This window comes from Aspergillus costaricaensis (genome assembly GCF_003184835.1).
Source record: "Aspergillus costaricaensis CBS 115574 unplaced genomic scaffold BO79scaffold_2, whole genome shotgun sequence".
NCBI classification, from domain to species: domain Eukaryota; kingdom Fungi; phylum Ascomycota; class Eurotiomycetes; order Eurotiales; family Aspergillaceae; genus Aspergillus; species Aspergillus costaricensis.
In genome coordinates this window covers 507,586-533,330 of record NW_020291802.1, presented here as the reverse complement: position 1 = coordinate 533,330, position 25,745 = coordinate 507,586, and the positions used below count along the sequence as shown (strand labels likewise).

The window sequence follows — 25,745 nt, the reverse complement described above, 5'->3', positions numbered from 1 at the left end:
GGTTGGGTTTGGCTGGATCGTGACCGACGGAAAACCCAAAAGAGAAAGCCGTCCTGGTGACCATCTGATCTGGCAGATTCTGCAAGCGGTTGATCCCCGGGTCTAGACTCGTACCACGATTTAGTTTACTACTGTATAGTGTATACTGTATGGTGTACTGCCTGTATCGGTCAGTCAGTTAATCAGTCAGTCCACCGTGGCCGCCCACGCTGTCCATCTCATTTTTCTTCTCTCTTTCGTAGTCTACCATCTCGTGATGATTCTATGATGGGATGACTTTTCATTTTTTATTATGTATCGCTTAACTTTGTTTCCACTTTACATCAATCATATTTTAACCTTTCCGGGGAGGAGGGGGAAAACTGCGTATGATAGGTAAAAGAAGATTCTGGTATGTGACCGAAAGGGAATAAGAGGAAAGACTCCGGTCCCGCCAGTCCTTTCAGTCAGTCAGTCAGTCAGTCAGTCAGCCAGAGTGTACATACAGTAAGCCCCCCTCCCCAGACGTTACCAGGGAGAAAGAGCAGCGAGCAGGACAGAAATTTAAAAAAGAAAAGGGCCTCGACTCGACTCCACTGGCAAAACTGGTCGGGCAGCTGACCTTTCCAGTGGGTCCGGGTCTGACGGCAATCCGTGGAATGTTCGACGCCGGGGGTCGTCCGCCCAGTCTGGCTGCCCTCACGATTCCTGGGAAATGCCCTCCGTTTTCCAAGTTCTTGCCATTCGCGGCCAGTAACTCCCCTTTGTCGCAAACAGAGTTCAGTCCTCGTCTTTCTACAACTCTCTACCACCACACTTCTTTCTCCCCGAACGAACCCCAACCAACCCCAAGATCTCTCTTTCATATCATAGTTTCTGTCGGATGGATGCAATACGGTTATTGCAAACGCGACCAAGCCATGTGCAGCTCCAGAAATCTGGAGACGAACACCCTACCAGTAGGAACGGTAAGGGATGGACAGGGCCTGTTACTCTGATTGGCCATGACTTGCGGGGTCGTGAACTATCTAGGACTAGTGTGCAATGCTATACACAGTAACACTTGACCAATTTGGGGATTAGTGTGGGCTTGGGCAGTTAGGGTTGCAGGGGAAACACTAGGCCGGATTAAGTGGATTTGAGGGCTGTGGACCGTGGAGTCGGGAAACGCACATGATCACCTCCTTTAGTATGGGGGATTGGAGCCCGGAGTAATTAATCCATTCCTTCGTAAGCAATAAACCGTCAATCTATTAAGGCGTGATCAGCTGGACACGCGTTGGTTTCAGATTCATCTGGCGACCTTCTAGTCTAATGTTGTTCCCCCCCTCTCACCGACGGATTTACTGTTCTCCCCTTCTTTCTCCTGAGCAACCGAGGGGACGGTAAAATTATTTCCGTTAGTCACCCGAGGGACGGGGAAACAGGAAAGAGTTCACCTTGAAACTAAACTAGCGAAATCAGACTAATCAAACTAATCAAACTTGGCTCGGTCTGGTGTAGCGGCTGAACTATCAACCTCGCGCCCTGACTAAGCTGTTTCCCTTCCAAGGCCGAGAACCCGCCAGACCACCGCCGGCCATGATGTCAAGACTCGCGCTTCCAGTTGGTTTCCCTGGCACAATCACCTTCATGACTTCATCCATTGTTCATTGTGGAGGTCCTCTCCATTGACTTGACATGACACAATGACTCTCTGGTACGCCTTGAGCTTATCTCTGCTCTATTTCCCTTTCTACCACTGCCTCGCTCGCTGCTCTCGTACTTTTGCCCCGCCGTGGGTCGTCTAGCGGACGTGATAGCCTGCGACTGTGCACGCTGCCCTTCCATAGTGGGAGTTGATCTATCAATAGTCGGGTGTCCAGGAGGGTCTACTGATTAGCCGCCGCCGACCTCGGTAGATACGGAGAAGATTCGGAACTGCAAAGGACATCCTCCAGCTCTTCTCCATCTGGGGTAAATAGCTTCGGGACTGACTTCCCCGACAACACAAGGCCAGTGACTCATAGTCCCGAAACCGGGGGAGCTCTCTTCGCAAGAGACGAGTCAAGGTATCATGATAGCCGAGGGTTGGCCAATGCACTCCCAAGAATGCCATTCTATCGAGTGACGGCCGGATGGTTACGTCCCGTTTGTTCCCGCCACTTGACCCCGGGAAATTCTCGTGGGTGATGACGGATGTCGTTCAGTTAAGCTCTCCTGATAACGGGGCTGCTACGGGCTGCTACGGGGTACTTCGTGGTGATTCTATTGGTCCTGCATCACAATAGCGTCGATCGTGAGATGATTGTGTCATTTATCGGTGGTGCTCTGTCGATTCGCCTCTCTGAAACCGGTGGTCTTCGTCATGATGTTTGTGTCGAACCACGACATGTGCTGAAGTCATGGTGGGCTTATCTGAGAGTTTCATTGCCCAGTTAAAGATCTTTGCGATGATGATTGCTAGCCGAATACCTTTTTCTGCTAACAAAGCACAACGGATTTATCGTATACACTGTTGGTGTGATATCCTGACGTGGGATACAACCTGACGTACCGTTCAGTGGTTCCATATTGACTCATGACTTCAGTTGCTGCAGACCAGTCGATGAATGCAGAGCTAAAGTGCTGGTTGGGCGCGGTGTTCAGGGATATCAGCAATGCTCGTGCTATGCTGTCATAATTTCAGACCCAATACTGCCTGTCTGATATGCAACATCAGCACCTAGATCTTGGCCTACTTGAGCTGGTGAATTGGTGGAAAATGTAGCTAACAGGGCAGGCATCGCGAGTCCATGCTTAGTGCAGGGCATAATATCAGTCAATCTACGCTCATGTCGTCAAGGTGCCATAAGGTGGCACCCTCAGCAAATTGGTTCAATTAAACACCAGATGGTTTTCCTGGCGCTGATAAGACTACCCTTCGAATGGCACGATAAAAAGTGTTCTCATTGGAACGTCAGTCTTGGTTTAAAAGGTGTACGTGTCAGCATGCGCGGAGAAATTCACCCTTGTCGGTGTGCGCGGTCTGCGAACAACAGCGACATTACGTGGCGTCCTCGCCTTCAACAGCCTGGCTAACATGATTAGATGCGTTTCCTAGTTGGACGTACAATTAGGACGGGCGGCCTGTCTGTATGTGACCGTTTAGGTCAGAGGTACGGAGATACGAGCTACCTTCGCTTTGGACGCCGGGTAAATTGCAGTGCAATACTGTCATTGTCATCCATTCTGACATCACGCCATATGGCATGATTGAACCACGAGCTTGGCCAATCAGTCAAATTCTCTCGCTCAGCCACGCCCGAGAACTTACCGTGACTTGCGATGGATTGCTGTCCTCACAGGTATACTTTCTTTCGCTAGCTGTTCCAGTTTCATAGAGTCTGGTATGCCGAGTAGGTTGAGAATGCACATACCTCAGGTCATCGGACACTCCCGCGGACAAAGATGGCATTTCATCCCTGCATTCCTTCGTGCCCTATCATCAAGATGTGACAACTGTCCCGAGTCTCTGAAAATTGCCCAGCAGAGGGAAAAAACAACGTTATGTCAATGGCCCGGTGTAGGTGTACTGAAGCAGCTATTACACGACAACCACACATGCGGACTAACCTGTAGGCAACTGCTCTTCTGCGCATATATGCATATGACGAGTTTCTGCCACAGCGTGGAGAGTTATAGCCACCAGTACGTGTTGATTTCACTTAACCCTATTTTTCTTAGCCACCTTAATTGCACACTATATATGTTACTGGAAGTCATATGTACGACCATGGTCATTGATATTCACCTCATTACTTCCACACCATAAATTCTAAGATACAACGGTACTTACTTTGCTACAACGACCGACTATAGACTAACCTCAGTAGAAGGTCAATCAGCATGATATTTCTGATGACCTTGTACTTACTGTGCATTCGTAAAAAGCACAGAAACTAGGCCCTTCACAATTAGTAGATAATTGCCTCTCTAACCCCGCCCATTGCCTGAATCACTTCGTATAGCTCGAGCTATAGCAGCTTCTGACACTTGAGAGCGTCTCATAAATCAGCACCACACGATACGCCTTCAAAGATAACATGTTTAGCAAACGCAGTTGAGAGTGTCAGTCTTATTGAGGACTTTCAACCTAGAACCCACTGACTTGGGGGCAGTTCCTTTATATCTAGCTACCAATATGATAGGATACCACTATGCACAGGATAATACATACTACCTCGATAGATCAATAACTATATAAGTAAATAGCAAGATATCCAAATAGACCCTTAACTACATATCTACTACATATCACAAGTTCGCACGCTAGGTAATAATGTTGCTTTGAACGATTATTACTAGTAGAGTGGCAAACAGTCCCTTCCTACCCTTGGTTCTCCCTATCAAACTACCTCTTAAACCTAACCACAATCTCAGTCAACGTAAGTTGAACATTACCTACTAGTTGCCACAGAGTACTCCATCATTATACATATCTCTAGCATCCCTTTACACTCATTATCATATACCTTTCATTAGTATCATACAACATGCCACACACGGTGGCACCTACAGAAACCACTTATATTGACTATAGCCCAAACGATGTATAAAATGTCCCCATCACGGGCATCACCTTTCTCATCACCACAAATCCGACAAGAACCCACCATTATTTTCTATCCCTCTCCATCCCCATCTCCACCTCCACCTGACCTGATGGCCCAACATCATAATGGTAACATTGAAAATCATCTCGACCGCTACGAGAGATCCACCTCTCTAACCGGGAGCATCCGCATTACCGTTGAATCTTCCTCCCCTTCTTCACACAGCGAGGTGGAATCGAAATCATCTTGGTTGAGACGTTATTACGACTAGATATACGGATTTAATGTCTGTTTGAATGATTGATCAATGGTTGTATTGTGCTCCAGTCAAGACTACAATAGTATTGTTAGGTGGCTACTACCTAGTTACTAGTTATGCAGAGGTTAATGACTAGGTTATAGGTAGTATTTTACTATATAGTTCTACACTTAAAAGTCGCATTCCAGCTTGTAGCGTCACTGCACTTATAGATAAAAAAACACGATATGGAAGAAGAGATTTCCTCCAAAATCCGCAGAAACTTAATATTTATCACAAATAAGAACCGTATTCTGTGATTTTTCTGGTTTCTGTCTAGTGTTATCACCGTTTCTCTAATATGGTCTAGATTTTTGTTTGCCTCCGGATTTGTATTTACTATACTTTCATTATAGACATGAATGGGGCTTCACCTACTTTTATATGATTTTTCTTCTGTGTCAACCAGGATGTGTCACTACACCACCCTGACCGACCATGCCACCGGACTTCAGTGCTTAATAGTGCCTACTACCATTCAAAGCTATTACTCTTCATTACTAGTACTAGTTGTCCTTGCTATGTTTTTTTTCTGCTATATCTGACTCGGTGTAGGATATTGACTCTATGGTAGTATATATGAGCTTGAAGATTCAGATTAAATCTGTCATTAAGTTCAGTATATGACATCTGTCTATGTTCTTAGCTGAGAGTTGGGTTATCTTGTCTAGTGACTGAGGTATAAAGAACGGGGGCTATGCTGTGCTGCATTGTGGAGGACATTGTGTAATGATATGCATTGTGTGGTACTAGTAATAGATAGAGGGTATATTCTGTGTTAGGATAGGATGAGCATGTGTGTAACCGGATTAAAGTCAGCCGGTTTGTTGATTAGTATACACTACATGCTATTCAGTCAGTGATCATAGTACATTTTGAATAGATTATTAGGCTAGATAATCATGGTCCCGATAATATCGCTATCTACTGTCGCAGCTAATACATACAGAATATACCATCAGGTATAGTTACCACTATCTTTTACTCAGCCTAGCATCTGCAAGTGGAGCTATGGCAAAGTGTCCTGCTGATGACATGCAGCAGGCCGATTCCTTGTCTGGAGGGACTTGGCCGGGCTTGGCGTGATGCAGCCTGGTCTGTCCATTCTTGATTTGATTCGAACGTTACTACTCAACTGCTAGTGTACGTTGATTCCCCTACATGTCTCCGGTCCTTGTTGGTGCGAAGCGAGATGAAGGTGACGCTGCATGCAAACGGGAAAGCTTGAATTGAGCCGACCCGTTTATGTTGGTCGATTTTCTATGGCAGATACTAGCGGGGCGGGTTATAGTAGCAGCAGCAGCAGCAGCAGCAGCTTGATGATAACAGATGCTGGCTGCAGATAATACTTATAAGATGGTCGTTCGTGAGGATTGAGGTTTGGACTGGACGGCTATGCATGGTTCCCGATGTGTTGGTCATGGGTAGGAGATCTGGGGTTTGTGGTGGTTGGGTTGCTCTGAGTCGAGTCAGTCAGTGTTTTTTCTAGATTATCTACTTGCTGATATACTTGCTGGTTACAGGGGATAGAGTATGTACTTTTTGCCACTTTGAAGGAATTGATTTGTGAGCGAGTGAGAGAGGGCCTCGGTAGGAGTGGGGATGGAGATGGAGATGGAGATGTTTTGGTTAGTCTCAAACTTTGTTGATATGTGCTTTGTATGTTGCATGCATCAAATCAGTCTATCTCTACTGATAGTAAGTGAGTATGTTGCCATTCTATTGAATATGATGCATCTGGCCCTAGAGTAAGTATGGATGAAGGTTGGCCCCGGAAGGCAAGAGAAGATACCAAAGTGACTGACTGAACGGTAAAGTTACGGTCGGCATGACGCACGGTCCCTGATCGACCCTAGCGCCCGCGCTCGTGACCTTCCAGTCCGACTGGGTCATCTGCCCTCTGCTTTTCCCCTCCACCACTCTCCGTGCCTCGTGCCCCCTTTGGCGCTGAAGTCCCAAGGATCAAACACTGGAAAGCCACAGGAATGATGACAGTTCCTGAGCAATGACCGTTCAGTCTCAGCAGTCTCAGCACGGGAAGGACTGAATTCCTGGAGTCGATCCATGGTCGGCTACAAGCCCTCGTTCAATGGGCATTATCAAATGTAACCGTTGTGGTCGGAGATGACTGGACTCCGGCCTGGGATTGTTCCGATTGCATTCTGCATGACTGGCGTAACCCTACCGAATGAGTCAAAAAAGATAAACAAAAAAGTATACCAGTTTGTTGCCTCGTTCTGCTGATGATCACGCAGGAGTTCCTGGACACAACAGCAACAGGGCTACTACTATCTCCACTGCTTGCTTACTGGCGCTGGATGTGCTCGAGCTCTCTGGCCAGTCGTTCCCAAGACAGACGAACTCAACCTGAAGCTTTCCAGTGAAAAAAGCTTTCGTCCGGTTGCACAAAGCCTAAATATAACAGTGATTGCAGACAGGGACTCCCCTACCTCTGAGGCTGTTTTTTTGTTTTGCGGTTGGGAGTTCAATGGCTGCCTCGTTGGGGGTTTCATCCGGGGAGGCTTTGCGCTTACTTCGTGCAGACGGGAGTATGCATCAACACTCACTGGTATCTGGGAGGGAAAACACCATCAATGTTTCTCTGTAGGAATGAGATATTCCACAGTTTGATCGCCACAGGAATATGACCAAGTCTCCATTCATCTGGGGGAGTCATTCGAAGGTACCTCAACAGCCATGAGCATGAGATGATTCGTCACCGGGCCAGATACCAGGCAGTGACAATACCTGACGGGACCGGACAGACTTTGGCTCGAGGCAATCAAAAGCGAGGAGAAGCGCCTGTCTGGTGATTGGTCCTGAACGGGAATGGCGCCAGATGCCATCAGAGACCCTGTCCCAATCAGGAAACTCTGCCTGTTTCTCTCCCTTCGAGTCAGTATCGTAGAGATGCCGGATTAGTCTTGAGAAGAGATCTCATCAGCCTGGGGAGAAGGTCTAGATACTAGATAGATACCACTGTGTATGCTGCAGGAAATCCATCCGTCCATCGGCACTCCGGCTCCAACGTTGTCTGTATGTAATTCAGGGCAGATCTGGGAGAGAGAGAGACGTGAGTGAATGACTGTCTGACCCGGTGGATCTTCCTCATCCCTCATCCAGAAAGCCTAGTAAGTACCAACCCCAAGTAGGTATATACATATACACAACAGATTCCTTTTGCTGCTCTTCTCTCTTTTCTTCTGCCCCTCTCCTGCCCGCTTCTTCACCTCGCGCGCTCAAGCACGCTCGCACCCCCCTCCATCTGACGAGTCATTCCCTCCGAATTTCGGCCCCCTCCATCATCCTCATCCATCAAGCCACTCAAGGATTAGATAGGTGTCCCCCGCAGGGTTCTGCCTTCTACGACCGGGGAGGGGATCTTCCGGGCGATCCAGTTGTCTTTTTAGTAAGTCCAAAGGAGTTGCGTGGTAGTCGACGGGGTTGGTCTTCTTGCAGACAGCCAGACAAAGGCTTGAACTCCCGTCTAACCTCGGAACAAAACGTGCAGCAGTCGAAAAAGCTAGTACTAGTTGGCCTGGAACTGACCAAAGAGCAGGACTGATATCCTTCACCCTCCGGCGCTGTCGCTGACGATTGGCAGCCCTGACGATAGCAGTTGGCCCGGTGTGCTGGATGATTCGTCCACGCCGCGCAGCCTTCTTCAGTTCTGTCTGTCTGTCTCTCTCGTTGCCAGGTTTGGCACCGCGTATCCGCTGCGCATCTACTCCCGACAACCCACTAGGGAGACCAGCCTATTCGGGTAATTTTCATGTGCTTTTATTCCAGTTTCTTTAAAGTCCGGCCAATCAAACCAGGGCCAACCACTTCCCGCGATCCCCGGAAAGCAGCTTGATAGTTAATTCAATTCAGCGCTGCCCTTGCTATCGCGCCTCGTGTGTGGTCTGCTGCTTGTGCAGTGTGCACACGCCGGTCCAGTCCAGTCCAGTCCAGAAGAATTTAGATCGAACCAGGCGGACATACAGATTACAGAGAGGTTCCATTCGGGTTGCGGAACCCTATCACCGAGGCTGACCACCTTTTTCCGTATTTACTTTACTATCGCTTTTTGCTCTCGGCCCCAGCGGCGGCTGTCTCCGGCTCTCGATCCAAGGATTGCCCCGCTCTGGTTCTCAGTTCCGGCCAGCGAGACAATTATTTGTTGATTGTTGATTGAGATTATTGTGGTTGAGATATATTGCTTTTTTGGGTGGGATTTTAGGCTGCCTGAGCCGGACTAATACCAGGAATTCCTCACTCTACGCAGGGCGCTCCGTAACATTCCCCTGCCGTTTCACTTTTGCCGGTGATTGTTTCCACAGACAAACATTGTCTCATTGGAGGAACATATTACCTGAAGCTGTGATAGGACATTCCCCGGTCGGGATTCCATCATCCCAGGCTTAACCGCGCAATCGATCGCGATCTGTTTTACTGTGTACACAGTCCCCGTTATCAGGAGCAGCAGCAGCAGTAGCAGCACTCTGCCTTCTCTTTTGCTGCAGTTGCGTACGCGGGCCGCTTCTCAGTCCACTCCGATTCGTCTTCGTTGCGAGTATTTTCCGCGAGTCTGAAGGCTCTTTTTCTTGGACTTTCTTGTTTTTTGTTGCCTTTTCTTATTTTTAAATTTCAGCAACACTGCAGCTGCCGAGCTGCCACCAAATCGGAGGATCGGGGCGCCAGACGTGCAGGGGTCCAGTCCAGTGTCGCCTGGACTATCTTCCGACTAAGTTGCTTGGTCCTCCGGACGTGCGTCCGCGCTACCCGGCCATCCACTATCCACATGCCGGCCGCATCGCAAAGCAGCAGCAGAAGTAGTAGTATCTGGGATCAGCTAACGAGATCGAGCCTGGACTCGGGAGGTCAGTGAGTGAGTCGGTCTGAGGACGACGGTGTATTGATCGTCGTTGCTGCTGTGTCGAAGGTTCGTGAAGAATCCTGTAAGTGATTAGATCTCTGGGGTTTTGCGCTTCTTTATCTACTACTATTTTTTTTTTCTCTTTCCGTTGATATCTTTGTCTTTGGTTTCTTATTTGTTGTTGCTGCAATTTATTGTGGTCTTTTCTTCATCCACCGTGAATCTGCAACTATCTGTTGTGTTTCGGTGGTGTTGCGGCGACGATCCCCGATTTGGACTGGGAACATATCGTGACCCGAGCAGCAGCAGCCAATCAAAAGGGTGGTGGCGCCGCCTCCCGCCTTCATTTCCCCTCCCCAGTTTTGGATTTCCTATCACCCGGTGTTTCCACTCCGGGATTATTGCCTGGCGCTGTTCCCCCCCCCCTCCCTTTCCCTTCGCTTTTCTTGTTCTTGTGTTTCTTCTCTTCGAATCCAAGTCTCCCGTTCCTTTCACCAAATCCTCCCTCCTCCACCCACCTTTCCCTTTCCTACACCCACTCCTACCACTCTCCACCCCCTCCCCTTCTCGAACTAAATCCTTCTTTCACTTTTCCTTTCATCATCATCAATCATCAATCATCAATCATCCCATCCTATCCATTCTCTCCATCTCTTGTCACTGCTTCTAATTTTCCTGGTGCGCCTCTCCCCCCTCCCTCCCTTCCCCCTCCATTTCCCCCTTCCCAGTCGAGTCTCCAACTTTCTTCCCCACCCCACTGCTCTGCCCTGTCCTGCCCGTCGTGGTTCTAACCCAATCGCCAACTGCGACCGGGTCTGGCACACGCACGCACGCACAACCCACCCCCTCTCCAACTTACACTCACATACTACTCACATACCACACACACTTCATTACCCACGCACACACCACAGACTCACAGGCGGCCGGTCACACATAGCTTAACTCCCCCCGTCAACGGTCCCCACTGATCGGTTCCATCGGCGGCACGCTGTGAATCATCCACTGCCCATCTCCCTGTCTCCGGCATAGTAACCGCCCGCTGCTAGTTCTTCTTAGTGGGTGACGCTGCTTTTCTGCAGACAGGGAAACCTTGGGATACCCGATCGATCGTGGAGGGGACCTGAGAAGAGGAAGGAGTTCACAGCCTCATGTGGCGCCGTCGGTGGTCCTGGCAATACTAGCTTTCCCTTCCCTCACCAGCCACATATTCACTCTCCCCCATACCAATCCACCATACACCATACTGTGCTTTCTCTGCAGCTTATTGTCTTGTACCTTGTTCTACTTTGTGACGGTTATTGCTGTTCCCTTCTATCACTTCTATCACTTCTCTGCTCTGGCTTTATCTAAATTTGTTTTTTTTTTTTCTTTTTTCCCGACCGTGCGCTGCCTGTCTGTCGTCTGCCTGCCTGCCTGCTTGTCATTCTCATTCATTTTACTATCCCCCTTCACCGCCTTCATGATCTGAACTTCGCTTCCCCCCAAACCATCACCACCCCAGTCTGCAAAGCACCGATTTGCTCAAACCTTTCCGCTGATCCGCTTCCTGCCACCTACCAGTCAAATTCCCACTGCATGCGAGCCGTGGTCCGTCCGCTTTTTATCTGTCCGAGGATCACTTGCATCGTCGCAGCTTCGCCCTCCTTCATCGCAGTAGCCAACCAGGTCGCCATCTTCTTCCCCCCTCCCGGTTTGGCATCCTGATCTTCTTCGCGTGTCTCTAACGCGCCCGCAACCTTGCGACGGTGCCCTCCACCATCACCACCCACCACACCACGCCACCCTCTTTCCCGTCCTTCCTTGGCCCGCCATGTACAGCACTCCTCAATCCTCTGTTCCCGCTCCGATGAATGGCATCGGAGGGGAGCTTGTTGATGGGTCGGGGACGATCAATCCCGCTGCCCTGAATAATGGTATGTGACTGATGCTTTCTTCTTCCTTCAGGTTTTTGTCTGTTTGCCTGCTTGTGTTCCCGCTCGCTTGTCTTTGTGTTCACTTTCATTCCACTACACCTCCCCCTCCCCCTTGTTTCGTTCCTGTCATTTCTTTTTACTTTCCCTTTCCCACATCAATGTTCCTATTCGCTGCCGCGCTTTTGACGGTGGACGTGTCTGTCGCCGCTCATGGAGGCTCAAAAATACTTCTCTATCACTCTTGCTTGTCCATCGTGACAGCCTCCAAACTGACGGCTTTCTACTAGTCGCCGTAGTGCTTCCAACCCCAACAACATATGGTGGCATTGCGACCCCAACGAGTATAGCTCCTCGTGGTGTGAAGCGAAGTCGGACCCCAGACCAGCGCGGGAATGCACGCGCGGATGGAGACCATGACGACGGTATGTGTGCGTCGGAGTCCTCTCACGATTCGCTTCGTGGAATTCCGGAAGCATGGGAGTTTCTTGGCATTCGCGTTCCCCCTCGCGCGTTGTTGTTGTTGTTGCTATCTGAATGTCGCGCTTTTGCTTTTTCCTACCCTTCCGTCCACGTGCATGTATAACGTCGCCTGGCGATCAAGATGGCTGACGCGTGGACCACTTCGGTCAAAACAATAGATGAACAGGGCCGTCGGAAACGAGGCCGTCCTCCCAAGACTCCGCGTCCGTCTGCGACAACCCCTAGCGATCAGACTCCCTCCAATGTTCACCTTCAGACACCCCGGTTGCAGACTCAGCCTCTGCCGGCGCAAGCTGCCGTCAATGTATCGCCGCCACAAGCGTCTCCGCCGGACAAGACTACGCCTACCAAGTCTACGCTCGTCAAGGCCCTACCTACCGTCCGGGATCATACGACCGACCAGCTGAACGAAGAAGGCGACGAATACATTCCCAAGGAATTCGACGAGGCAGGTGAAAAGAAGGTGGATGCCATGGGCTACCCTCAAGGAGGCCGAGAGTACAAGTGTCGCACGTTCCGCGTTCCTCTGCGTGGGAATAAGCTTTTCATGCTTGCGACTGAATGCGCAAGGGTGCTGGGTTATCGCGACTCGTATCTCTTGTTCAACAAGAACCGTTCGCTGCACAAGATCATCGCCAGCCAGATCGAGAAGGATGATCTCATCCAGCAGGATATCCTACCCTACTCGTATCGTTCGCGCCAGATTGCTATCGTGACGGCCAAGTCGATGTTCCGTCAGTTCGGCAGCCGCGTGATTGTCAATGGGCGGCGCGTCCGCGACGACTACTGGGAGAGCAAAGCACGGAAACAAGGATTTACGGAGGATGATTTGGCCGGTGAGAAACGACCCGGCGGCGCGAAAGCCCGGGATGCGGCGGCAGCAGAAGCTGCGGGCGCAGCCAACTTTCTACCCACCCTCACTCATGGCGATGTCATCTACAGCAATGCGCTGGAATCTGTGCCAGGTAGCCTGCCTCTAGGTCCGCCGTCCTCGGTTTCTCTTGCGCCGCCACTCCCTATGATCCACATGGCCACCACCACCGATGATCCCCGGCTGCGGGAGTATAACAGTATGCCTCGCCCGCGTCAGGAATTGACGGGCCAGCCTTTCCAGGATCGCATTCAACCCAGCTCGGCCGCTGAAATCCTCAACCAGGCTTCACACACGGCCGAATTTAACAAAATCCTAACGTCACAACGGAGTTATCGCCAGAAGGGCTTGGACGACTTTTACGCCAAGCAACGGGAGGTGCCTGTTTCTGCGGCGCAGTCCCAGCCTGGTCAACTGGATTCGACACCGTCCGTGTCACAGCCCTTGCAGTCGCCACAGATGGCGTCCACGGGAATGATGAATGCGGCTCAGTCGCAGCAGCCCATGCTTTCCCATCAGGCACCGATCATGCCTGGCCAGTCAGGTTTCCAGCAGCCTGCGGCTCATCAGCAGCCACCTGTCGCACAATCCCCTGTTCGGGGCGTTCCCCCCGTTCGGCCCGAATTGATGCACCAAAGGTCTAATCCTGCCATGGCTACCGGGACGCCTCAGCCGCCTGGACCTTACGGATATCCTTCTCAAGCGCAACAGATGTGGGGACAACCACCACCCCAGCCGCAACCTTCTCCACTCTCTGCCGCTGGTCCTCAGGGCGTCGGCATGCCCCAGTTTCCGTCGCAAATGCATACGCAGCAGTCACCGTCGCCGCTCGCACACTCCATGCCGCAGCAGCAGCAGCATTCGCAGTCTCCTCGGAATCAACCCCGACCTTCGGCGCCGCCGATGCCTCAGAACTTTCCCATGCATCCTCAGCAGGCGCCTCAACAACAGCCCATGGCATCTATGGGTTTCCCTGGTGTCACGGCTGCTCCGTATCCAGCAGTGACTGCCGCCAGAGGCATGTATCCTTCGACGCAGGGTCCTGGAGGTCAGCAGTTCATGGCGGGCACTCCCCAGCAGCCTGGTTTGGCCATGGGAATGAGCGCTGGCGGTGCTATGCCGGGATGGCCTCCGGCTGGCCCCATGCAGCCCGGTCACCCGCAACCCGGTCAGTCCGGGACTCCTCTGGGATGGTCCGGTTATTAGAAGCAAAATGAGATGGCGATGGCCGGCACATGCGATTCGGCGTTGCGGTGATCTGGTGATGTTGATCTATGAAAAGAGATGCCCGTTTGACTTGTTATCTTCATTTCATCTTTTTTATACTGTGGGTCTTGTCCACTTGCTTTGAGATCGGTTACTCGCATCTTCCCGTCATACCCTTTTCATTGATGCTGTATATTATCCTTGTCTCAAGGATGATGGCTAATGATAATCTGCACGCGTTTTCTTCTTATACCCTCTGTTATACCCGGTCAGTTATGTGTCTTGTTGATTTATCCGCCCTTGACTTGTTGTTTTGTCGGGAGGCCTGAAGAATGTTGTTCGATGTGCAGTTATGAGTGTTGTGCATTTTTCATATGTCCATGATAGAGGGACGGTCAGATGGTATGGCGGTGAATGTGTCGTTCTGTTGGTCGGCGTATTACAACAGTTCATGTTACAGTTATCATTCTTCCGTGTCTTTTACTTTCTTAGCATCGGGAATCTTTCTATCTGCACTTCCCCACTTTCTGCGACACCCCACTGCTGTTACATTTTGGGTACCCATCACTATTACTCCTGGCTTTACATTTTCTTCATTACTTACACATGGAACCACACCCCTCTTGTCCAGTTGCTGCTATCGTGATACTCTCGATGCTGTCTTTATGCTTATGCAGATCCAACACGGTTGCACACTAGGGGGCTATAATTTGACAAACCCTCGACAACCACCTTGTTCCTTGTAGATGGCTGTAGGAGCTGTAGGTTGCACTACTACTTTATCATTATCAGCTATGGCTATGCTATATGCACCTAAGGTCCGTAAGATACGGACCATTCCAATCCTAGCAATGAGTGACTGGCTATATACAGTATCCAATATACTAACTACCACCTCCCTATACCACCCTCACTCTTACCAGTCATACTAACCAGCAAGAGTAACCAACGGCGTCGTCACCGGCACCGCCGAAGAAGCACACACACACCCCGAACTAACAGAGGTAACCGGCGGCGCCGTACAATGCGCACTCGTCTCCCACCTCGTCCCCGTAACCGTCGGCTCCAACGCATCCCCGACAATCTCCCCCCTCACCAAAACCGGCAAAACAGCTCCCGTCCTAAGCCCAAACTCCCTATGCCCCATCACCCTCAACAAACTCGCAATCTCCCCGGAATGACTCGTCACACTCACAAACATCCCCACCCCATCATCCCCTGCAAACACCTCATCAAGCGCAACCTTACTCCTCACATCCTGCGCCCCATTGGTCTCCGCCCTCACCCCATCCCACATCCCATCCTCCTCACTGAATCCCTTCTCGAACGTCCACTCGGGAAAGAGGGAATGGATGTACGTGGCGTTGTGTCGATGATCGCACGTATGTAGGGTGACGCTCTCGCGGAAGAATTCTTTTATTACTGGAGTGAATGGTGATTGTAGAGGCAGATTAGAGAAAGTGATATTTGCTGTGTGCAGGGCGCGGAGGAGCGGGCTGACGAAGTAGGTATCTGGTGTGTGGATCCTCTGTGATGCTATCTGGTGTGACCAGAAGGAGTGGGCGATTTGGGCTTGTTGGATTCCGGAGGGGGTGAGGTCTGCGTCGGACCAGGTTGTTGTGGAGTTGCCTTCTAATAAGGACCAGTAGCACTGGTGGGGTTGGGTTGGGGGGTTAGTGATGGGTGCGGGGAGGGGAAGGATGATGAGGGGATGAGGGGATAGTATACATACATTCCAAGCGGGCGTGCCGTAGTAGGATTCTGCGGCGTTGTGGTATCCTTCGCCGTGGCGGCCGAGGAAGAGGACTTTGTAGGAGATGGTTGGTGGGGAGTGGTGGTTTAGGGTGGTGATGTGGTGGTGGAAGCGTTCCCATTGGGTTTGTTTGTCATTGTGGGTGTTGTCGGAGGGGTAGGTGCGGTTGATGAGGCCGAAGTTGGTGGTTGTCTGGTCATATCATTAGCATATCGGTGGGTTGGAGGGGAGGGAGGATTAGTGGGAGGGGAATGGGGTGGGTGGTACATAGTCGAATGTGGATGCGTCGGTGGAGGCCTCGTCTTGGAGGAAGTAGCCGGTCACGGTGGTGTAGTTGATGTAGGAGGCTTGCGCGGTGGCTGTGAGAGCTATGGCGAGGGGTGCTATGCTGGAGAATTTCATTGTGAGAGGAATCAGTCACTGTAGAGGACTACTATGTAATTTCAGGTGCGGGTAGCAAAGCATCTGGCTGAAGGCTGTTATATAGCACAAGGTGGAGTGTCGACATGTCTGCATAATTGTTGCCGATGGACATGGGGCATGGTTGGCAGACGGCTAAACACCTACCAGTGCCGCACGTGCTGGGTGGTCGGACAGCTAACCGGCTTGGAAGCAAGCCAAGACATTTATAAATTAATTGAGTCAAGAAAGGTAGAAAGGTAGAAAAATTCCAATGAAGCCAGACGGCAATGCTTTGCAGTCATCGCCCGTCCTTATTAGTTGTATTACAGTATGTAGTAGTGGTGGTATGGCAGTAGATACGTGACCCAAACAGGCCTCCAGTAAGTCCAAGAATGAAAGAAAAAGCAGCCGCTTCCCAAAGCCCACATGCTATATATCCAAAATAATATTCAAACATGTTCAATCCCCAACCCTGAGGAACCAGATCGCAGACCGGGGTAGACGCCAAAAGAGAGACACCAACACGAATGCATAAAAACAACACAAGCCCTGGGATATATATGGGAGTCCCAACAGAAGCAACACTGAATGCCAAGAAGAGCAGAGATCCACTCTGGTTAGACCACGGTCGAGAAGCCGGGCATCGAGAAAGGTATTATATTACAGGCCACCGAGAAATTTTGACTGGCGAAAGGAATGGTACGTGCACAAAGTAGATGGGTTGGATGGTGCCGTGTGGCGCTCAAAAGTCGTTCGGCGTTTGATTGTTGAACGTATAGGCCTTGGGCTTCTGCGACGGAAGCTGCTGTGCAACAAATCGGTGAGCTTCCTGCTGCTCCGGGAACTCGTAGATGTGGAACTCCGTTTGCTTCGAATCCCCACAGAATGCAGCCGACGTCGGCATATCGACGTCACTCGTGTGATACACGAGGGAGGGAGACCCTGTCACAGGTACATGGTCGGGCCCCTGTTCCATCGCCTGCTCATATGACATCGTTGTCAGGTCCGCCTGCGGAAGTTGGCAGGGGCTCTGAAAGGATGCTTCAGGCGACGGCATTGACGTGGCATCAGTCCAGCTTCTGCCCGTCAGGGGAGCCTCGCAGGAGGCGTAATCGGCGAATGACGTGTAATGGGCAGGGGCTGACATCGGAGGGGCAACACCTTGGTACGGGTAGGAAGAGAGCACATCCACGGCCAACGGTGTCGCGGGAGGTGATGCAATGTTGATCTGCATCGGCTGTGTGGTAGGGAACAATTGGCTAGTCGGTTGCGCCGACAGGCAGTAGCCACCGTCGCTGGGAGTGGTTGGGAGCAGATGGTGCAGATCTTCCGGTGTCAAGGGTGTTGGTGGCGCCAAACCCCCTGTCGTAACCGCAGGTTGTAGCATGGACGACATGTCAGCCTTGGAGCCCAGAGCCCCAGCCTCGGCGAAAGTAGACAGGTTAAGGGGGGAACGCTGAGCTGCAGATGCCTTCCGGACACCCGCATATCGGGTGTTTAGACCCTGTGCAGACTTGGATTGCCTCACGCCATGGCTGTTGCCGTAGCTCGGGAGCCTCGTCGAGGGTGACATGGTGGACGATCCCGTCAACATCGAGGACGACCTCGAGGTGCCAATGGCAGCAGGCCTCGGGCGCTTTCTCCGGGCTGCAAGGTCAAGTTCCTTGCTGGGTTCCTTCCAGGATGAACGGTCGCCTTCATTCACAAGCTGCGAGCTGGGGTGCGTGTTGATGCCAATACCTTCCAATGTGTCGGCCAGCTCGTCAGAAGAGCCTCGCCTAGGCACCGACATGTCATGTTGCATAGGGTATTGCACACCGTTGTAGGAAACTTCAGCATCGCTAGCCGAACGGTAGCCAGAAAGAGACTTTGACGTCTGAAGCTGGTGGGACCAGTCTTCATTCTGGGAGGGGTGGAACTGGACGTTTTGCATCGAGTCATGGCCGGCGTCATGTTGAGTGCCGTCCATGCCGGGCATCGTCAGCGACTCCCCCGACGTCACATACCCAAGAGCACCCTGAGAACTTTGCGACGTCCACGAGATGGCGTTCTGTGAGAAAGAAGAGCTGAGGTCACCCTGTCCATGTCTGCTGCTATCGTGGCTGCCGCAGCGGTTGTTGGAGAAGGTTGTGGTCGGCGACACTGACCCATCCATGCTGGGGGATTGGCTGTTTTCGCCGTCCTGGCCATACCGGTCACGGGCAGCAACAGCAGCATTCAACGCCCGTTGCAGGGAAGCAAAGGTAGCCTCCCGTGCCGACTCGCTTCTGGTCTTCTGGTGCTTAGGCCGCGAGGACGAAGCAGCCGGCGTTTTTGTCCGCTCGGCAGTGTTCTCCACTGATTGTTTGGGGGTATCTTTATCGGTCTCATCCTTCGAGTCTTTGGTGTCCTCCTTCGAGTCTGAGCTCTCCGTGGACTCCGACTTGCCGCGAGCGGCTTCTTCGGCCTCGGCCTTGGCCTTTTGCATCTTCTCGAACTCTTCTTGTCTCTTTTGTTGCTTAGCCTTTGCTCGGCGATTCTGGAACCAATTCTGCATATACGGTTAGTGAATGTATCGAGTATTCTGTGAGCCAATGGATAACTTACAGCAACTCGTGGCAGGCTCAGATTGGTTTGAGCCGCCAATTGACGCTTGACGTTGCTGCTGGGTTTGGGGTGCGCCTGAAATTGGGCCTCCAAGGTCTCAACTTGTTCCTTCGTCAACCTTGGGCGAGAGAGGTTCTCTGCATATTCTTCGTAGTCCATGATTGGTTGGTGGTAGAAGTCGACCATGTCAAAAGGCGGGTGAGGGTAGAGGTAGCCATCCATTGGATGCATCATGGACGGGTGGGCCATCGTTGGGTCGAAGGCAACCGGCTGCTCCATGGGGACGGCGGCATGGCCGGTGAATGCGTAGGGGTGGTGGAGATAATTCATGTTGTGCGAATCGGAGAATCAGAGTATATATAGAGATAGGAGGAAGAGTGTAGGAATTGTCGGAGGTGTTGAGGTGAGGCGAATATAAGGTATTCAAGGTACAGGACCAGTTGCTGCCAACAAGCCGCAGCTGTGACGAGGCAACTCTATACCATTGAACGATTGAATCACAGAGAGAATATAGCTGGACTCAAACAAGCCAGGAGGAGGGGGAAGGCGGGAAGATAAGGACTTGAAGCAGGAGGGAGAGGAAAGGGAGGAGGGCGGCGGCGGGTAGTAGGGAATGACGGGACTGAAGTAGGCGGGCAAGCTGTCTAGGGTGTATATACTTGCAGCCAAGTGGAGTTATAAAGGAAATCCGATGTAGTAATGAGAGAGTATGAGAGGTTGAATCCAGAGACAGAGAGATATAGAGAGTAATTAAAAAGAGAGAGAGGAGGGGAACGAAGAGCAGGATCAAGGAAGGTATAAGTCCGATGAAGACAAGGCCGAATAGGACAGCACAGAAAGGGAAAAAGAAGGAATGAGTTGGACTAAGCTGACAGGGAAAAAGCAAGAAAATAAAAATAAAATAAGAATTAAGAAATTCAGAATAATAAAAATATTAATTCAAAAGGGAAATAGTAGAGGGAGTGACCAAAATGGAAAAGGAGAGTAGGAGGTGAAGGAGAGAATTGAGTGAGAGAAAGACTGTAAAGAGAGTAGGCAGAGAGTGTGTCGGGAGTGTGAGTGAGTGAATGAGAAAGAAAAGGAAAAAGGACAAAAGGGAAAAAAGGGAAAAAAGGGAAAAAAAACAAAAAAACGAGAGGACCCAGAAAGGATTGACAGTCAGTCCGTCAGAAAAGAGTAAACTAACACTAACTGGAGAAAAGAAAGAGCAGCAGCAGCAACAGCAACAGCAGCAGCAGGAGAGGGTTTGGAGGGACTGGATTTCGGGGGGAGGGAGTGGGTGGTGCTGGCAGCTCGCCTATTGGCTAACGCTGGATGGGGAGAGATTGGCGGCGGCAGCCTGCCCGGCAAGAAGGTGTGGAGGGGGCCGCGCTGATTGGTGATCGCCGCCCGGAACTGGCTGGAGGAGGATTTGGCCTGGACAGCTTTGGTATCAGGGCTGTATTTGCTCCGTACCGTCAGTTTGGGCGAACTCCCCGTGTCCCGCAGCGCTTCGGGCTTTCGTGTGAACACTCACACACAACCCTCCCTTCTGGCTTGTCGGCTACAGCACATCTCGGATTGGCTATTTCGGGTTGTTCCTCTAGACTGTCACTTTCTGCTTGTCACTCAGTTTATTTTATTTTCTTTTTCATTATTTTATCTCTTCCGCTTTCTCCTCTTTCCCCTGCAAAAACCCCTCTCTGCAAATTCACACTCTATTTCCCTTCGTCACTTGAGAAAAGCTCGCAGCAGAAAACATACTACCCAAACTAGTAGCTACCTACCAATTCAGTACTAGACCCGTCTCGGGGAACCAAACCGTTACCAGGTACGGTATTAAACACCCAAGGCATCGACCACCCAAAAATATTGGCCGACGGAGTGGGTTTCCTGGTGCTTCCGCCCGAGCGGTTCTAGGGGGTGGCGGCCTGGGCTCTCACACTCTCGGCGGACTCTTGAGTACGTACTACTATCTTGGGAAGCTAACTAACTATCGTCCTCACCTAAAAAAAACCACAAACTGAAATACTGTGTGGCTAGTGGTCTTGGAACAAGACGGAGAGGGGGTAGTAGATAGATGTCATTGATGTTTCAAAGGATTATACGAAGTTTTAGCTACTTGATATATGCCACACCTTATCTTAATCGTACCAACTGGAAACAGAGCCAGGATCTTCTCAGTCCCGCCGCCTTCCACAAGCAATGAGGGGAGAGTGTAACTAAGAGGCGCGCGCGCTTACTTCAAAAAATAAAATGGAAAAAAAAAAAAAAAAAAAAAAAAAAAAAAAAAAAAAAGTAGTACGGTGGCGGCGGTGACTGTTTCTTCTCCTCTGGCGTCACTGTGAAAAGAACATGCCTATGCCTGTATGTACTCCATAGGATCATATGTAGGTCCGACGGGTCCGCAACGCATGCTGTACCTCAGAGTGAGCTCAGTTGCTTTTTTCCCTTATTATCGTCAGACCCGTCACGGTGGTACTGCTGTACAGTAAAATCCAAAAGTTCGCTTTTTTCGTTCGTCTGCTGCTAAATGGTGGAAACAATTTCGTCACCTCGATTTACCCCATTTTTTTTTCGATTTAATTTATTTAGGTTTTCCAATTTTGTTCTTCTGCTTTTCTCTTCACAGTTCTAATGTGATGGTCATCTTTTCTTTTCCTCTCTTCCTGCAGCTTTGACCTGCAAAATCATAATTTTATTTACTTTCCCTCAGGAGGGATGTATACTCCTTAATCATGCTCGGCAATCATTATCAAAGTTTTGGTCCACCGTATGTACCAAGGGTGCCCTGAGGGACCACAATTCTTAGTAAGTGAGAGTCAGACTGAGGAGTAAGTACTTAGTAGTCTAGTAGCAGAGTAAAGACTAGAGATGCGTGGCCTCCCATTGGTTGAAGTGGATAAGCCACCCCCCTCTCATCCGCACAAAGCCCTCGTCGTTCATCCCAAATGCCAGCGCTTGCTATTTCCCACACAAACCAAACCTGAACCCCGGCAATGGCTTAAACGGCAGCAATTAAGCTCCAGTGACAACTTGGTTGACAGTCTCACATACTTTCTCCCTATGAACCATGATTCCGAACAAAGCTGGGAATTAGCTGCGAGTTGAGTTGAACCCGGTCCCTGCTCCTACGGACTTTCGTCAGTTCCTGCATTAGCGCCACCAAAGCATCCAAAGCCGATTTTAGCTCTTCCCAGGGGGAAGGTTCCTTCTGGGCAGATCCGGGCAACTCAATGGCCCCGAGCGTGGCCACCAAGACACGCCGTCGGCAATAGTAGATTGTTGTTCACATCTCTTTCATTATATTTTATTTATTTTTCCTTGGGGGTGGAGGGGGCCCCAAGAGAGCGGGTTCTCCCACGCGGACGGAGTATCTAAGCTCTGCAACATCACGTCTTTCCCGACTGAGGAAAGCTTGCGCTAGAATCTCTCCTTCTTCACCCATGACCTTTTGACTCCCCGATCACGGCGGTCGGGGACCACGCCATCAGTGGGGCAAGTTCGTTTGAAAGGCGGCGTGAGAAAGTGAGCCATGAGATGGATCGCTGAGCCCACCGCCCACTTGGCCTATCCATGTCTCACGCCTTCTGGTGGCAGGCCGGGGGATCGCATGGCCACATCCTACTGGGCCAGTCTGCGATCACGGGGTGCTGGATGGGGAGAGAGAGAGAGAAAGCATCCAATGGCCATTCGGAGTTGTGGACGCCGACCAACGGATTAAGATTCACCGTACATATTCTGGATCCGGTTAGCGCCAGCGGTCCGAAGATCCCCGGCTTCCGATTGATAGTCCGTTCTTCTTACCCGACGGTTCCAACGACTCTTCACCACTCCCACGGGACGGCTTCGTGATGCTCCAGTGGCCCGCCCAGTGAGATAAGGGGATAGGATAAACCACGCAGTTCATCAATCTACGGAGTAGCATGGCACATCAGACAGAACTGGGGTTCATGAGGCCATGACGTGATCAAAGTACTCCCTCCTGAGTCCTGAGACTGAGAGACCCTCTTATCCACCCCCCACAGACTGCCATGGCAATCGACGCATTCGACCATTCACAATTGGTACTTTGCTCTCCTTAGGGTGTGCCAGAACAAAGAGAGGTGAAGCGGGGAAGGAGCTCCGGCCAGCCGAAAGAAAGTCAGTAAAGTCAGTAACTCACTCAGTCGATTTATGCCTTGACTTCGCCTTTCCCACACCTTCTTCCCCCATAATAGCCCCCATACCGGACGTACCAGATGCATTGGCCTTGTATTTCCCGTATGAATGGACACCGTCCCAGTAACTCAATTGGCACGGATCTCTGCAAAAAATGCCTGTCATGCTTTTCCCGCAAGGTCCTTGGAACTCACGGACTTGCTATTCGCCAATAGGTAAATATTTTTCTTTCTCTGATAATTCTTTTCCTTCAGTGAATATTAAGTAAATTAATAAATTAAAAAGCGAAGGAAACACAAAAAAAGAAAGAGCCATCGGGAAGGACGTGAAGAGAGAGAGAGAGGGAGAATGAGAGAACAGACCGCGCCGGCTGCAAAAGCGTGGCAGCAGCTCAGCCAAAGACCCACCAAAACCAATAGTCGACAGATCCTCGTCGATCCGCCTCAGGGATCTGTCGATTGTCGAGCATCTCTCACCTTTCCTTTTTCTTCCAATGCTCTCGGGATCCGATGATAGGACTCCCTTCCTTCCCCCCTCTCTTTCTCCCCACTCTGAGCGCCCTACACGCGTGAGAACTTTCTGCGAAATCCGCCATTCGTCCGTTTGAATTTCTGGCTTCTGTCAAACCAGGCCATAATCGACGCTAATCATGATTGTGGTCACAGACACAGGCTCACTCGCTCACTCGCTCGCCCCCCAAGTCACGAGATGACGCAGCAGTGATCTGCAATCTGCTCTCATGCAGCAGCAGAAGGACCGGGGGTCATTAATGTCATGTTAGGGGGGGATCTGGTCTGACGCTATCATATGCGCTTCCCACAGGTCTCGATGGGCAACGAGAACTGTTGAGCCGAAATACATATGCATGCACGCATGCATGGGTATAATCTTTTGGTTCGTCTGTGAGCCTATTTCCTTCGTTCTCGCGACCGCCATGCACCTGGCCCCAGTCCGTCCACAGTCGGACGATGATGCTGGCCAGGGATGTCCCCAAGAAGAGGGCTCCAGTCTGGCGGGGCCCATAGCCTGACTACGACACACACTGCGTTCCAGAGAAGTATCATCTGACTACAACCCGTGGGGAATGATACGAAGTAGTTGATAGTGGGAGGAGTAAGTACTTAGTAGTTATCTGAGGCCCAAGTGGAACCAGATAGATAGGGGGGGGGCGCGGGAGAGGGGCCAAAACAATGGGGTATTTCCCATACCGAGTTTCGAGCGGTGCTAAAGTACATACTACTAACTACTAACTATCTCGACACACTCCGCACACGGAGTAATTATACTGGGCCGTCAATGCTGAACTACGAAATATGGAGTTCACCATAATTGAAGGGCAAGTACTCCATCCAGGTGCCAGGGTAACCGGGATTCCCTCTCCAACCAACCACGAAAACGCACCGGGTCTCTCGGGTTCACGTGTATGTATGCAGCACCTTAAAAACAGCTTAAGCACATCGTACTGGGAACACCTTGCCACAAGCTGTCCACCCAACAGCAATGGCCCTGCAACAGATGGGTTCATGTCGCGTAACCTGACAACCCCTCAAACAAGCTCAGACCAATCAGCACAGGCGTATCCCGGCGTGGACTCACGTCTCAGAGCTTGAGAACAGTCCTGGGCGTGCAACATGGATCTCTTCTCAGAACAAGAATGAGGATCTGACTATTCTGCCTAGTCTGAGCTGGCTCCCTGTGAGGATCCACCACCACTCCCACCACCACCCGCACGGATCGCTTCCACCGCGATCCTCATAGGCTGATGGGATCTCACAGAGGGCCGTTGTCGCCCGAATGATAGAGGTCTCAAATATTGGACCCTGGAAGGGAAAAACAAGCAAATACATGGGAAGGAAGCGAGCGAAAGGAAAAGAAGAGGGAGAAAAAGCAAGAAAAATCCCCGATGATCCTCGGTGCATGGGAGTGATGGTCTGTGATACCTGAGTGGAGGATGGGTGGATGGGTGGGTGGATGAGATGGTACACTCTGAAAATGGAAGTCAGTGATGACCCCCCCGACCCCCAATCCTCCCCTGAAACTGGAAGCCTCACTGAATATCCTAACCTGAAGTATACTTAGATGCTGATCAGGCTGGCCAGTGGGAGCCGAGTTGCTGGACCGGGGCCCCGATCCTCAATAGCATGGGATCCCCTGTCTGGGTATAAGGTTGACTTGGCACTGGGGGATCCTCCCCTATTGACGGCCGGTCGCCTGTCCGTAAGGAAAAACTTCCCTGCTTACATACCATCCGAACTCCATCTGCCCATCCCCCTGGGTCTGATCATTCCGTGGCAGCTACCCTCCGCTTGTCACATCTGGCCGGGATACTGTCTAGTGTGACAATCACCACCCGCCATGATCGTATCATTACTAACAGGGGAGGGAGGGGGATGAGATTGTATTGCCCACTCCAACTTCCCATGCACTGGCTCGAATTTAGTGCGATTGGAACCCAGCATGGCCATGCATATGTGGATATGTGGGCCTATCTGGGCGTCGATTGCCATGGCTTTCCTTTTCCCCCTCCGTAGTAGTGCCTTCTGCCTCATCACTAACTAGCTTACTCCGGCCACGCCGTGTTGAACGCGACGTTCAGCTGCGACACTCAACGCCACAGAGCTGAATCTGTGGCGGTGCGTTTCCGAGCGTCAGCCACATGTAGATCACCGGACTAGTGAGGGC

General features: G+C 51.0%; 7 protein-coding genes across 7 annotated transcripts; 3 read left to right on the top strand and 4 right to left on the bottom strand.

Moving 5' to 3' along the window:
* Nucleotides 1-266: 266 nt before the first annotated feature.
* On the top strand, nucleotides 267-1,171 carry BO79DRAFT_206486 (uncharacterized protein). The gene has a single exon (XM_025681981.1). The coding sequence runs from the start codon at nucleotides 639-641 to the stop codon at nucleotides 975-977; it is 339 nt and encodes a 112-aa protein (XP_025544349.1). The 5' UTR covers nucleotides 267-638; the 3' UTR covers nucleotides 978-1,171.
* A 3,318-nt stretch (nucleotides 1,172-4,489) lies between these two features.
* Nucleotides 4,490-4,936, top strand: BO79DRAFT_206484 (uncharacterized protein). Its single transcript, XM_025681980.1, has one exon. It carries the CDS (start codon nucleotides 4,558-4,560, stop codon nucleotides 4,822-4,824), a length of 267 nt encoding a protein of 88 aa, XP_025544348.1. The 5' UTR covers nucleotides 4,490-4,557; the 3' UTR covers nucleotides 4,825-4,936.
* A 1,767-nt stretch (nucleotides 4,937-6,703) lies between these two features.
* BO79DRAFT_223985 (uncharacterized protein) lies at nucleotides 6,704-8,575 on the bottom strand (the record flags this gene model as incomplete). The annotated part of the gene is made up of 10 exons (XM_025683638.1): nucleotides 6,704-6,849; nucleotides 6,962-7,013; nucleotides 7,141-7,241; nucleotides 7,302-7,303; nucleotides 7,419-7,538; nucleotides 7,600-7,736; nucleotides 7,829-7,940; nucleotides 8,082-8,148; nucleotides 8,219-8,525; nucleotides 8,558-8,575. The coding sequence occupies 10 exons, from the start codon at nucleotides 8,573-8,575 to the stop codon at nucleotides 6,704-6,706; spliced, it is 1,062 nt and encodes a 353-aa protein (XP_025544347.1).
* Nucleotides 8,576-11,882: 3,307 nt separating this feature from the next.
* On the top strand, nucleotides 11,883-14,369 carry BO79DRAFT_24646 (putative nuclear localization protein). The gene is made up of 2 exons (XM_025685568.1): nucleotides 11,883-12,053; nucleotides 12,264-14,369. The coding sequence occupies exons 1-2, from the start codon at nucleotides 12,050-12,052 to the stop codon at nucleotides 14,180-14,182; spliced, it is 1,923 nt and encodes a 640-aa protein (XP_025544346.1). The 5' UTR covers nucleotides 11,883-12,049; the 3' UTR covers nucleotides 14,183-14,369.
* Nucleotides 14,370-15,029: 660 nt separating this feature from the next.
* On the bottom strand, nucleotides 15,030-16,366 carry BO79DRAFT_186006 (phosphoglycerate mutase family protein). Its single transcript, XM_025680442.1, has 3 exons — nucleotides 16,203-16,366; nucleotides 15,915-16,127; nucleotides 15,030-15,833 (listed from the first exon to the last, which is right to left on the bottom strand). Exons 1-3 carry the CDS (start codon nucleotides 16,335-16,337, stop codon nucleotides 15,111-15,113), a joined length of 1,071 nt encoding a protein of 356 aa, XP_025544345.1. The 5' UTR covers nucleotides 16,338-16,366; the 3' UTR covers nucleotides 15,030-15,110.
* Nucleotides 16,367-17,066: 700 nt separating this feature from the next.
* On the bottom strand, nucleotides 17,067-19,555 carry BO79DRAFT_24637 (homeobox domain-containing protein). The gene is made up of 2 exons (XM_025685560.1): nucleotides 18,924-19,555; nucleotides 17,067-18,867 (listed from the first exon to the last, which is right to left on the bottom strand). Exons 1-2 carry the CDS (start codon nucleotides 19,251-19,253, stop codon nucleotides 17,080-17,082), a joined length of 2,118 nt encoding a protein of 705 aa, XP_025544344.1. The 5' UTR covers nucleotides 19,254-19,555; the 3' UTR covers nucleotides 17,067-17,079.
* A 2,189-nt stretch (nucleotides 19,556-21,744) lies between these two features.
* Nucleotides 21,745-23,844, bottom strand: BO79DRAFT_234513 (uncharacterized protein; the record flags this gene model as incomplete). Its single annotated transcript, XM_025684379.1, has 11 exons — nucleotides 23,628-23,844; nucleotides 23,426-23,539; nucleotides 23,105-23,206; nucleotides 22,974-23,025; nucleotides 22,710-22,816; nucleotides 22,639-22,643; nucleotides 22,488-22,555; nucleotides 22,267-22,309; nucleotides 22,167-22,199; nucleotides 22,038-22,134; nucleotides 21,745-21,866 (listed from the first exon to the last, which is right to left on the bottom strand). Exons 1-11 carry the CDS (start codon nucleotides 23,656-23,658, stop codon nucleotides 21,745-21,747), a joined length of 774 nt encoding a protein of 257 aa, XP_025544343.1. The 5' UTR covers nucleotides 23,659-23,844.
* Nucleotides 23,845-25,745: the final 1,901 nt, after the last annotated feature.

Excerpts from the sequence above, each read along its gene's own strand:
- BO79DRAFT_206486 (XM_025681981.1), top strand. The coding sequence starts at position 639 with ATGTTCGACGCCGGGGGTCGTCCGCCCAGTCTGGCTGCCCTCACGATT.
- BO79DRAFT_206484 (XM_025681980.1), top strand. The coding sequence starts at position 4,558 with ATGTCCCCATCACGGGCATCACCTTTCTCATCACCACAAATCCGACAA.
- BO79DRAFT_186006 (XM_025680442.1), bottom strand. The coding sequence starts at position 16,337 with ATGAAATTCTCCAGCATAGCACCCCTCGCCATAGCTCTCACAGCCACC. Across the intron at positions 16,128-16,202 it reads ACGCATCCACATTCGACTAT|ACAACCACCAACTTCGGCCT; the intron begins GTACCACCCACC and ends TGATATGACCAG. Across the intron at positions 15,834-15,914 it reads ACGGCACGCCCGCTTGGAAT|TGCTACTGGTCCTTATTAGA; the intron begins GTATGTATACTA and ends CAACCCCACCAG.
- BO79DRAFT_24637 (XM_025685560.1), bottom strand. The coding sequence starts at position 19,253 with ATGAATTATCTCCACCACCCCTACGCATTCACCGGCCATGCCGCCGTC. Across the intron at positions 18,868-18,923 it reads TGAGCCTGCCACGAGTTGCT|AATTGGTTCCAGAATCGCCG; the intron begins GTAAGTTATCCA and ends CCGTATATGCAG.